General features: G+C 41.3%; 1 protein-coding gene across 1 annotated transcript in view; it reads left to right on the plus strand.

Moving 5' to 3' along the window:
• Nucleotides 1–11,371, plus strand: part of AKR1A1 (aldo-keto reductase family 1, member A1 (aldehyde reductase)) — a 17,768-nt gene extending 6,397 nt beyond the window's left edge. The window contains exons 3-8 of the mRNA XM_010131514.1: nucleotides 1,625–1,781; nucleotides 4,389–4,584; nucleotides 5,173–5,372; nucleotides 6,416–6,488; nucleotides 7,555–7,641; nucleotides 11,189–11,371. Coding sequence (XP_010129816.1) covers nucleotides 1,625–1,781; nucleotides 4,389–4,584; nucleotides 5,173–5,372; nucleotides 6,416–6,488; nucleotides 7,555–7,641; nucleotides 11,189–11,254 — 779 coding nt within the window. The 3' untranslated portion in view covers nucleotides 11,255–11,371. The remainder of the gene's footprint in view (nucleotides 1–1,624; nucleotides 1,782–4,388; nucleotides 4,585–5,172; nucleotides 5,373–6,415; nucleotides 6,489–7,554; nucleotides 7,642–11,188) is intronic.
• The last annotated feature ends 1,146 nt before the right edge of the window (nucleotides 11,372–12,517 follow it).

The following is a 12,517-nucleotide window of genomic DNA, read 5'->3' on the forward strand; positions in this document are numbered from 1 at the left end:
GGTGGATGTTACAGTGAGTAATCCTGGATCGGGGAGGCTTTCCAGTAATTCCTTGGGCCCAGCAAGGTAAAAGCACAAGAACACCGTGCTGACTCAAAATACACAACCGTGACAGAACTAGCTGTAGAGCTTTTCCTCCTAGTGTATCCCTGCTGTTTGCTACTAATCAGGAGCAGGCATGAAAGAGGATTTTCTCTCCTGGCTGTCAGGAGGAAAAGAAATTGTCAAGAATATTTGCATGGAAGCTATAGAAAATTCCTTTATTTTTAATTTCCTTGTCCGCCTCTTTCCCCCTCGGGAAACCCCCAATTTGGGTGTTCAAAAATTGGAGGTTCCCAGAATAAGTAGTAATAATGTAAAGAATTTGTTATGATTTATATGAAAAGTTACTCTAGTAACTGATAACTTGTCAGTCCAGAACAGCGTGCAGTGGTGGGTAGCCACAGCAAATTCAGTGACTAGGGGTTTTTTGGTTATAGATAAAATATGAGTAAATACGTACTTTTTTAAACAGTGATTGTATTTGAAGGATTGTTAACTGTGCACCTGAGAGACAATGGCCTAAATATAATGTGACAGGCATTCCTGTGGGTGACCAGAGGTGGAATCTTAATTCATCCCCTTGCTCTTGTTGGCCTGGGGGATTACCTGTACAGCCTCAGAGCCTGTGGAAAGAAAGTTCTTATGTTCCTGCTTCCCTGCTGCTCTTGCCTTGGCTTTAGGGCAGTTCCTTTGTTACGTGATCAGCTTGAGAGAGGCTGTTTTCATCTTGCCCCAGGGATTCATTCTTGCTAGATAATGGTAACTAATGCAGGACAGCACAGGACTGTCTTATTCGGTTCCTATTAGCTAGCTAACTTAAAACTAGAATTTTTAAAACATCTCTCTTTCAACACAACAGCCATATGTGAAACACAGAAATAACAGAATGGTTGGAGGAGAGAAACTAAGGAATTAATCCTTCCAGCCTCTATAAAGTACAGAGTGAGAAGTGCCCCCTGATGGTGTGCTTTGGCTTGCCAAATATGATTTCCCTTTTGCATTTTAAACTCCCTAGTTAACCAGCTCTCTTTTTAATTTCTGGGTCTGTATCCTGTATTGGAAGGGTAAGAGCACTCAGTTCTAGGATGTTCCTTCCAGAACCTAGAAACTGAAGTGCAGACGTTTGGGGAAACGTCTTCTGTTTATTTTCTCACTCTCTTTCCATGAGAAGCATTCTTGGTTTATAACATGTGATGAGTATAGCAAGTTCTGCTTAGAATATGTGAATTGTTAAACAGAAATTAGAAAATCTACCTATGAATAAACTGAGTAATCCTTCTTTTGGCCACATCAGGCTTAGTACTGTCTTTAACCCTTGAATTGGAAAGTTTGGAAAAGTGTATGTGGAGAGAAGTGTTTTGTTTATCAAAACTTCTAATAAATTGCCAAGTATTTGGTATGCTTTGGGACTTGCCAGGGTGTGTGGTTCTCTTTTCTCCATGCAATATATTTTTGAAAGGTTTAATTTGTAGGTTCCATGTGTTTATTTTTTTAATGTTCTATTTGTTTTAAAACTAGTTGGAGAATTGCTGCAGTTCTCTTTCTGAACTTCTTCCAGTAAATTATGCTTTCCCTCCTTTCTTAAAGGTTATTAAAAGGGAGAATCTGTTTGTAACATCAAAGCTCTGGAATACCAAGCACCACCCAGAAGATGTAGAGCCAGCTCTAAGGAAAACACTTGGAGATTTGAAACTGGATTACCTGGACCTGTACCTCATGCACTGGCCTCATGCCTTTGAGTAAGTCATACATGGAAAGGGCATAGATTGCAGAAAACCCCAGTTTTGCATAAGTGGCTGGTGTTATATCCTGAGGACATTCTTTCTGAGCTGTGAATTCCTTCCTGTTTATACTGCCTGCAAGGTGTTTTTCAGTGTGGCTAATAGTGTGCTCCTACAGACTGTCATACAGACACTCTTTTCTACCCATAACCTGTACGCTTACTCGTATTTGGTCCATTCACAAAAACAATTGTTCAGATTTCATTCTTTGGATTTCATTGGGTGGGAATTTGTGTACTGTTAGATCTGTAAACACACGGTACAGGAGACAGAACTTAAGTTTTCGTGTAGAAGTATTGTAAGTAGAAGAGAGATAATTGGTCTCATTATTTAGCAATGATGAGTCTGGAAAATTAATATTAAGTCTTAATTAAGAATATTTAAGCAATTGAAATGTTTTAAGAGTGAGAATAAGTAATGAAATTGAGATCACTAAACTTCTGGGAGTTTGGCATGGCTGCCAAAGTTAGGTAACTGAAGTAGTCTAACTGGGAAAAGGTAATAAAGCCTTGTGGGACAAGTTTCTGTACTGAAGCTTGCCATCTTACACCAGCTGAAAATTTGGTGTGCTGTGAGGTAAAATCTTTGAGTTTGAAATATATTAGAAGCTTAAAATAGGCTAGTGTCTTAGTCTAGGCATTGGGGAAGTGTGGCAGCTATTCTTGGTTTTGCTGTTGACCCACATGGTAACCTTGAGGAAATCCCGTCACTGCTTCATGCCTTAGTTTTACTTATCTGTAAAATGAGAATTAAGTGCTTTGTAAAAGTGACAGCACTTTTCATTGCACTGAAGTGGCCAGGGACATGTAGTGTCATGGTGGTATCTGTATGAGGAGGAAATGAAAATCAGTTCTTATGACACTTTAATTCTACGATTTGAGGAAATATGAGACGAGGAAGTTGTCCAGTTAAGTGCTAAATGCAGTTATACTACAACCCCACCAGAAGCAAAGTTCCTAGTTTTATTTTCTTGCAGATGTAGAAGCAGCATCATAGTTGTACCTCCCTACAATCAGTAAAAAGCTGAGGGAGGATAAATCTCCTGACCAGATGTTTGGATGGAGACTTCTTTCAGCAGGGGGAGCCATGTCAATTTAAGGCGCTTCTGTCTCTTCTGCAAACTTGAGAACTTTTCTTTCCTCTTCTAGTCTTACAAACTGAATTTTACAAAGCACACATTAACGATAAGAGGAAAGACACTCAAAGTGTCAATATATTCCTCAACGTAACAGAATGAGGAAGTGTTTTCAACTAGAGCTGGTTTGGAGGAAGAACTGTTAAAAATTCCCCTTATTGTGAAACAGGTTTGTTTTCCAGTTGATTAAAAAAACCTTAAACCATGCTTTGACCACACCTAACACAAATAATGACACGCATTTAGATATTACTAATATTTAAATGTGCTTGATGTTGTGGAAACTGACAAAACTGACATTCTGATAAAGCGGTTTTATGTTTTGTTGTTGGAAACTGTTCACTCCAGTTTTCCATGAGCTCTGTTTCAGCTGTTTTAATGCATGGTTATCTAAAATGCCTGTTGTATTGGGAAGCTGAGCAAACAAATGTTAGGTACACACAAATTAAAACAGACTTCTGGATGAAAATCACAGTGCGTCCAGTACTTGAAAATTAATTTCTCAGTATACTACTCCTGACGTATAAGGCTGCTTTTTCTGAGCTGGGAGCTCATAAGGCTTTCAGAGTTATTTTTGGTTCTAGATTTATCAATGACGTGAAGAACCATCTCCCCTTGTCCCCAGCTGCTGCCGTTTCTCACACTGTTCACTGCTTAGCTATGTCAGACAGTCTCCGAGATCTGAGCTAGCAGTGTCCTGCAGTGGCTATGAAGCGGCGCTCTTCAATGGGATTGCTTGTACCCCTCCGAGCATGGACTGTTCAGAGACCAGTCATAGCCCTTTGGTAGTGTGGTAGTGTCAGCTGACATGAACAGGTTCTTTGTATGTGTTTTGGTTTTTTTATAAATTCTAGTGTATTTTTAAAATGGGTTGGTATGACTAACTGAAAACACACCCAACCTATAAGCAACATGTTCATGTTAAGAATTCTGTGAGAGTCGGTGCCCATTTCAGGTACTGACACTGAATCCAGAGGGAGTGGGAAGGCCAGTGTACTTTGAATACAGTCTCTCCTACACAGCTTTGAAACCATCCCTTTGGTAGCAGCTGCAGACTATGAATGATACCAGTCCTCTCTCAGAAAGAAGCTGAAAAACCAAAGCTGCCCTCCAAGTTGCTGCTCTCTGAATCAGCAGTTCTGCTAGGATCAGCAGCAAAGAGCTGCTGCTGTGTATACAGTGTATACAGTTCGGTGGAGTCACTACCATATAGCTAAGTAGTTCACAGCACTTTATAACAAGTTTCCGTAAGAGACTGTACATGAAATAACTTCTTTTAGGTTAACTCGGCAAAATGGAATGCGACAGACAACTTCACTTAGTTTGGACTCAACCGTTCAAACTGCATAAGCTCTTAAGAAGAATTTGAGGAAGGTTTCTTTTAGTGATGATGTGGTATATGTGCTTACACTTTACCTTTAATGCTCTAGACGAGGGGACAATCTCTTCCCAAAGAATCCTGATAACACGATGCGTTATGATTACACTGATTACAAGGATACCTGGAAGGCTATGGAGAAGCTGGTAGAAAAAGGTCTCGTGAAAGCCATTGGGCTGTCAAACTTCAACAGTCGTCAGATTGATGATGTGCTAAGTGTGGCTACTGTCAAACCAGCTGTGCTCCAGGTAAGGTGAACAAAGGAGAGGATGAATACTTCTCCCATTTGTCCATTAGAGTGAAGAATTTGCAAATCAGTGCTACATGTTTGTCAAGTACAGGGAAGAACATGGCCACCTCTGCAGCGCAGGCACACAGAGGTGGTCTTTCAAGGGAGATAAATTTATTGGGGAGGAGGTGTATATTGCATGTTCTGTGGCCATTTATGCCTGCTTAGTCGAACAGGTCTGTGGAAGAGTTTGTCCTCCCTGTGAGGAACAACTTAGTCTAAAGAAAAAAAGGATTGTGAGGGAGTAACTTGAATTGTATAGAGAGCTTTCTTGCTCTTTGGATGATGTGGTTGGTACATAGGGAATAATCCAGAGCTTTAAACTTAGCTGATCTGTTCTCCTTTTCCTATAAATTTAGCCTGCCAGACACTTTCCATTTTCCTGGCAGTATCATAAGAATAACTTACTGAAATTAAACTATCCTTAAAGGTTTTCCAGAATCCTGACTGACCTCCTGTGATGTGTTCTGCTTTTCTTTATGTGCGTTTGACTTCCTGTTGGTGTTGATGCCTGACTCTAGCCACTCATTGTGGGTTGTTTTAATAGGTAGAATGCCATCCCTACCTAGCTCAGAACGAGCTGATAGCTCACTGCCAGAAACGAGGACTGGCTGTAACTGCCTACAGTCCGCTTGGATCTCCAGATCGCATGTGGAAACACCCAGATGAGCCTGTGCTTCTAGAAGAACCTGGGATCAAAAAACTGGCAGAAAAATATGGCAAGTCACCTGCACAGATCATCCTCAGGTACAGAACAGTTGTGAGAGGGTGGCATCTGGGCCTTGGCCTTGAATAAAGCAAAACACATGAGCTAGAAAGAATCTACTTAAAGTATATGTTCTTCTACGCTGATGGGGAGTTAAAAATCACCAGGAGTGCCAAAAGCAATCCATGTTTGGTGCTTGTTACACAGAGCTGGTGGAATTGCCTTACGGTAGGTGGATGAACTAGATTAGAGGGGACCATTCAGGGCCTGGAGTCATGTCTGGGACGGTTCACTGCCTTTTCTGCTGTAGAATAGCAATAGGACAGTTAAGGCAGCAGTGCACCACAGCTGAGTGCTGCCTACTGAATTTGCACATGGTCAGTTACTTGAACCCTTGAGCTCTTGCTACTGCATTCAGACGGGCTCCCAGGAAGAAGGGCTGAGGAAGGGCCCTTCCTTTTTCACATTGAAGAACCATTTGCTCTTTTGTTTTCATATAGCAAAAGCCAGCTGCTGGATACTGGGAAACAAGATGGTTGAGAGATACCCAGAATATGATCAGCACCTTGTAAAGTAAAATGGGATTTCTACCCTAATCTTTTTTTATTGTCTGGCTCTGCATCTATCAATATCACTAGTGCAGTCTTGGGCAGCAGTGAGTTACCCTGCTAGCTCAACATGTTCAAGATTTTGTGCTCAAACTACTAGATGGGCACTTGAGAGATGTGGGTTTTCTTCTAGATTTTCAGTGTTTGTCATGTTAGAACTTACATAGAATGCTTAAGTACATTTTTCTTGACTGTTTCTTGGGTTTCTAGCTTAAAACACCTGAAACTTGCTTGCTTGTCCAAAGGTATGATTGTCTTCCTCTCATTGATTAGTCTGGTGGCTACTGTTTTGCTTGAGCTTGGACATACTAGGTCCTAATACATTACAGTGCTGTGCCAGCCCTCTTCTGAGTATTTTTTCACATAGAAGCATAAGTGGCATCTCTGATGCCGCAGATTATTATTCACCCAAAATAAAAATTGTGTTTTTTGAGCTGCATGCACAAAAAAAAAATCTCTCCTCCTCCTCTTAACAGATGGCAAGTGCAACGTAAGGTGGTTGCCATTCCCAAGAGTGTCACTCCTGCTCGCATTCAGCAGAATGTGCAGGTAAGTTTAACTGGAGGAAGGGAGATTCAGCAATGTCCTTTCATGCAAGTAATATACTGTCCTACTACTTGCAGAACACTCTGACCCTTGCACACACTTAGAAAGGAGGTCAAAGATTTTTTTGAAAAACAAACTTGGTATGTTTTAAGCAACTGAGTGGGTACGTATGTACATGTGTTCTAATCAAAAGGTAAAGAATGTGCTTTGTAGAAGTTAAATGAAAAATCTGTACTGAAATTTATCTGAGATACCAGTTTATAGACTACTCCCTTGTTCAAGTGATGTTCAGTGTTTCTTATTTATGAATAACAGTTGCTCTGTCCCGCAAGTGAGGGCTGGTGACTGCAGCAAACTGTCGTTCCAGCGATGGAATTGTGAAGAGTGTCGTACTGTATCAGTGTAAGCTTAGAAGTGGCAAATGTATGCACACCTCAGGCTTTAAGCCTTTGTTTTGGTGTTTGTTACAAAATGAGCTTACTTGCAACTTCATATTTATAACCAGAAGACAAACTGATGTTGTCTGAAGCCAAGATTTTTACAGAAAAACAAATTCTGTTGATCAGAGTTGCATGGAAATTCCCTCTTTTTGAGACTCAGACTTAGCAAAGCTGCAACTTCTGAAGGTGTTTGAAACATTACAAGTCACGTTATGTTTAATTTACTTTGGTTTTAACACTAAGGTCTTGCAACTCTAATATAGCACATAGGTTTTTGAAAGTACAAGAGAAATATTAAGTAATTACAGCTTATTTCAGTCTCGTGTGAGTGCATATGTTTGCCTCAGTTACAACTGTGGTGTTGCACTGTCACCTGAAATTTAACACTGAAATAGTCAGCAGTGTGTTGGGCCACTGCTGCTGTTCCATTCTGCCCTGGAGTATTGGGAAATGAACCTTTTCGCCTTTAAGTCAGCTTTGTTGCTTGTAGATCTCTGGAGAAATTCACAGCACAAGGGAGGGGATGGTTGTGACTTACAAAGGAAACAAGCCCACGAGAAAAAACTCAATATAAATTAATTACGAAAAACCCATTGTTATTGAATAAAGCCTCTTGCTTTTGTTCTCAGGTGTTTGATTTCAGCCTCACAGAGGAGGAGATGAGCCACATTGGAAGCCTGAATAAAAACTGGCGTTACATTGTGCCAATGATTACGGTAAATTTCTCATGTTTCTGTTGGTTTTCATTAGGTGCATGTGGCAAAAACTTGGGGGTTTTGCAGTTTTCTTTCTTTTGCTGTGCCCATTAGAACCAGTTACTCATAAGAACACTGCATATTTTTAAGACATCTAACATGAAAGAACTTTTCAAAAGCTGGTACAAAAAAGGTAGCTTTTTGAGAACTTTTCTCTTCTGCTTTGGCCACTGTGATTCTCTGGAGTTGTCATTACTCACCTATCCATGGACTTTTAAGCCAGAGTCACATCTTACTTCAAATCTCAACAAACTCCTGCTGACTTGTTCTTGTCACGTACAAGCAGACTTATGGTCAATACCATTCCTCCAGCAGTACTCCTGTATTCCGTCTGTCCCTGGCTACTTTATACTATGACCTCTAAGATTAGTGAAGGCTCAGGGTGCTGTTAATTCTTCACATCCATTGTGGAACTCACCTGAGGGACTTTGTCCACTGCTCCCCGCTGGATGTCCTGTCCCCCCACTTTGTCCCATGTAAGGAGTTTGGCTTAGGCTGTTGTGTTTTTCTTCCCCAATCCATTAGCCACAGTATCTTTTAGCATCAGTAGTTTACTCTCTCTCGTGAAAACTTACCTCGTGTGCTGTCAGATGCCAGTCTGTTTTTAGAGAAGCCAGTGCCTTGTAAGTGTTGATGTCCTCTCAGTCTTTATTTTCAGATATTAAAGGAGCTATTCTTGTTCCTTTGCCATCACTGGGGGGAAAAAACAAACAAACCAAACTCAGTGCCTTGTTGTCTCCTGTCTCCATAGTTTTCCTCATTTCTTACTGTCCTGACTATAGACAGACAGCTGTTGCTGTTCCCTGGTGCACCACCAACCAACGTTGGCTGCTGGGGGTTATCCCTCTCTATTGTACCGTACACTGCATAGATACAGTAGGTCTCTCTGCAGATTTGGAAGCGGTCGGGCACACCCTTGCCTCTCCAGCAGTTTGTCTGCCTGTAAATTATTCTCCACTAGTCAGTGGCTATTTGCTGTAGGTATTCTTTAGGGGAAACTTTTCTGCAGGATTTATCACTGAGGTTTTTTGAGTACTTGAGAGAATACTGATGACTGACTAGTCTGAGTTAGGAGTTGTGAATGTGTGGGGAATGACTGTCTCTTATCAAGGGTAGATACTCATTACAGCTTTCACTCTTTGTCATGCAGGGGCTTAGGAGAGCTTCAAGGCCACGCTTTAACTGTTTGCCTGCTTTAGTATGTGTGTGTAAATAAAACCCCCCACAAGCCTGCAACCAAAATTATCCTTGTGTTTATGGATCAGGAGCCCATACACCAAACTGGAAGCTTAGCTGCTGATCTATATGAATGTGGTAGTGGCAAGCACACCTGCTGCTGACAGCATGTTTCTTTCAAGTATTTTGTCATTTGTGCTGTGAACAAAGTTGTTTAGTTAATGAAACTGCAAAATACATTAGAGTATAGCCTGGCTTGGATGAGCTGGGAATAATTCCTGTGCTTTTGTTACCTGGGAGACCTGATCAGATCACAGTGATTCACAAAGGAGAGATGAAATACAGTGTAGCACATCCAACTAGAAAAAGAGTGAATGGGATGCAGCTGGGCTTCAAAGGTACTGCCATATTGTCAGATAACAAGACAGGAAGAAGCAAGATGAGGAGAATTGAGTCACAGCTCTGTAGCTGTAAGATCTCTAATGGAACCTTTTGTCTCATGCCTATCCCTTCTGGTCTTATCAGAAAGGATTTTCAAAAATGGTGAGTTAAAATTCCTGTCTAACCTTTTACGCCTATCTCCTCTATGAATCTGACTTACAGTGTCTGGATTTCAAAGTGTGGTGTGGCAGTGATAGCAGAGCTCCTGTCATAACTGATGAGACAGTGTTTCCTTGCTTTACTTCATTGTTATAGAACCACAAGTTCTTATAGTTGTGCCATTCTTCTCCACACTGTTTTGCTTAAAGCCTGAGGAGAGGCTGTTCATTGCATGTAAACAGTTTAAGTTGCTTTATACTTTAAAAGTTTGATATCTGGATAGAGGTTGGACATTACCTTGCACCAGCCTCAAGTCCAGACTTTTGGAAACAGCATTGGCCAAGCAATGTACTTAAGCAAAACTTGAATGACTAGCGAGCCGGAGAGGAGTGATGGTGGTATACACATGATGAGCTGTCCCTTTTTGATAGGTAACTACTGTTGACCTGCCGTGTGATTTTACACACCACCACCATCACCCCTTTTCTCAGATTCCTGGGGCAGACTGTAATCAGCTATATGAAATACTGCTTCTGGCAGCTGCTGTCCTGGTATGCTGCAAACAAGAATGCTTACCTGAAGAGCCGTTCTCCATAGTGAAATAGGCGGGGGAAGGAGCTGTGGACAGGGGCGAAAATGAGAAATATGAATTCCAGGAACATGAGGAAGTTGTTGGCTCTCGAATATGAAGAAACCTGGTGATACTGTGGTACTTTAGTCCACAGTTTTTAAGGATTGCCTTCAGTTGACAGCTTTATTTTCCTCCGAGTGTCAGTCAAATGTTAAACCTTAACATCTTAGTTTTCTGCTCCGTAGTGCCCCCAAGTGACTAATTTCACACTTCAGTAGTCACTGTAAACGATTCATTACTAGGGATTCCAGTTGTTGCTTTGGAATGGAGGTTTCATGCTGAAAGCTAAGAGGGGCTTGATAGTGGATACTTGGTTTGGAAGTCCCTGTAATCACCTGCCCCTGTAATATTTTTATTCAGTCATTAGTTGCTTAATGCAAGTTGTAGCTGAATGACACCAGTCACCCTGGGAGGTGTGTATCTCTTTGCCAATGCTGCACTAAATTTCTCCAAACATTACAGATGGGCAGTAAGGTTTTACTGCAGCTCCTTGGAAGTTGGGGCTGTTGCAGTGGACTTAGTGCAACTAGAAATGCAACTTGTACACCTGAATGCTCAGTGGTGAGATGTAGGAATTAAGACTTCTGCATGGCCACCACTTGCTTCTGGGCCACCCTGAGCCTCTGTTTCATTATCTGTGGATAGTGGTTTCACTATTCCTGTTTTACAGCAGGAGAAGCTCGTCTTCTGTGGAAATGTTCTTAAACAAACGTGCTATTAGGAGTTCAGAATGTGACCCTCAAGTTATTCAATGAGTTTTAGCCATCTGTAAAATTGGCAGCCCAGAAGCTCTCTTATCATGAGAACATGGGCAAAAGCTCCAACTCCAATAAAGTGTTTTGAAGTGTGCGTGTTATGCTTGCTCAATAACAGCTACAAGGCAAAAAGCTTTTAAATGTTCTTAATCTAAGTCTTCAGGCTCAGCATCTTGAAAGACTCTTGCTTTAGGCTACAGAAATCCTTTTTTTTTTAATGGTTTTAGTTTTTCTTTAAAGAAGAGCAAAGTCGACTCAGGATTAGAGGGAGCAGCTCTTGTTTAAGCTGAAAAAGATGGTGCCAGATGTCTAGATTTCTAAATTTTCATATCCCTAACCATGCAGCATTAGAAACAAAGTAAGAAATTTTTTTTATCTTTCTGACTTGAGTCTGTTTATTTCACAGGTGGATGGAAAGCTAGTAGCAAGAGATGCTGGACACCCCTATTACCCCTTCAATGACCCCTATTAACTACTACGAAATGAGGTGTTAGAGTAACATGCTTCTCTGCACGCCCTTCTGCAAAATAATTGTTGCCACAGTTTGTCAGAAAACCTGTCCAAATAAAACCTTCTTTCCTTAGTAGGTTTCCTTACAATAATGAACTGCTTCTAACTGACCTCCTCTTTGGACACAGTGCAGCTTCCCTGTCAGATTTTGTGGATTGCTTACAATGACTGCAAGGTTGCTCCTGAAAGCATCGAGTCTTTCATGGATTAGATAAAGAGTTGGGGGAGTCTAAATCACATTCCAAACGTGTCCTTATCAGGCTAGGGCTGCTCTGGGTTTACTGTGAAACAGTTTTGAAAGTTTTAGTTATTACTGTGAGGAGGAAAAAAAGGGAAGGCATGAAAGCATTTTAAGACTAAACAACTGCTCAGCCATAAACTTTATTCCCTATATGAAAAAAATATTATTAAAGATACTGCAGTTGCACTATGTCCATAAACCATCTGTTGAAACCCAAGTAACTAGCCGTGCTCAGTGCTTTTTATCCACGAGAGTACTTGTGGGACTTAGAATTCACCATGTTCTTTTAATTTGCCTAAAGATTCAAGGAGAATAAACACAAGCCCTGGAGCAGGCCTTCAGGGCAACCTTCTCTGCTTGAAACCTGGGTAGGTTTCAGCTCTGACAATAGCTCTGATAATCCTGTCACAAAAGCTTCAAGAACGTTTTAGCAAGTCTTGTAGAAAAACATCCTGCATCCTGTTTTTTCCTGTAAAGTTGCCCAGTGGCTCTTTACCAAAGATCCCCAGTTTGAGTTCTGGAACAAAATTAGTTCCTGACTATACAGTAGGAACAAAGACCTGTCAAAGGGCCCCTTCCATTTTAATGTTGTGTTTCTGACTGCTGCCTGGGCTGGTGCTTGGGTGAGCTGGTCCTGCCTCTTATTCTGCTGCTGAGCTGCTGGTAACATGGGGCCAGTTGTTTGCCTTTCCTGTGCCTCTGTTTTCTTACATGCTGTCTGTGATCCTCCCTGGCAGGGACTAGTTTACTGAGTGCTGACACTGTTGAGCAGGACGGGAACTCTCGGTTTCCATCTCTAAATGAATTGTCTAGCCATCGCAGTACAGAGGGCATGAAGTGTTAGTACCTACCAGTGCTCTGATGATGACACCTTCTGTGGCCTTAGCAAAGTTAACGGGGTTTTTTTTAATCTACCTGTAAAATAGGATTAAGGCTCATTTGCCTTGGTGCAGACAGAGTAGCACAGCAGAGTTTCTAAAAGGC

Source organism: Buceros rhinoceros, unplaced genomic scaffold, assembly GCF_000710305.1.
Source record: "Buceros rhinoceros silvestris isolate BGI_N320 unplaced genomic scaffold, ASM71030v1 scaffold12882, whole genome shotgun sequence".
Classification (NCBI taxonomy): domain Eukaryota; kingdom Metazoa; phylum Chordata; class Aves; order Bucerotiformes; family Bucerotidae; genus Buceros; species Buceros rhinoceros.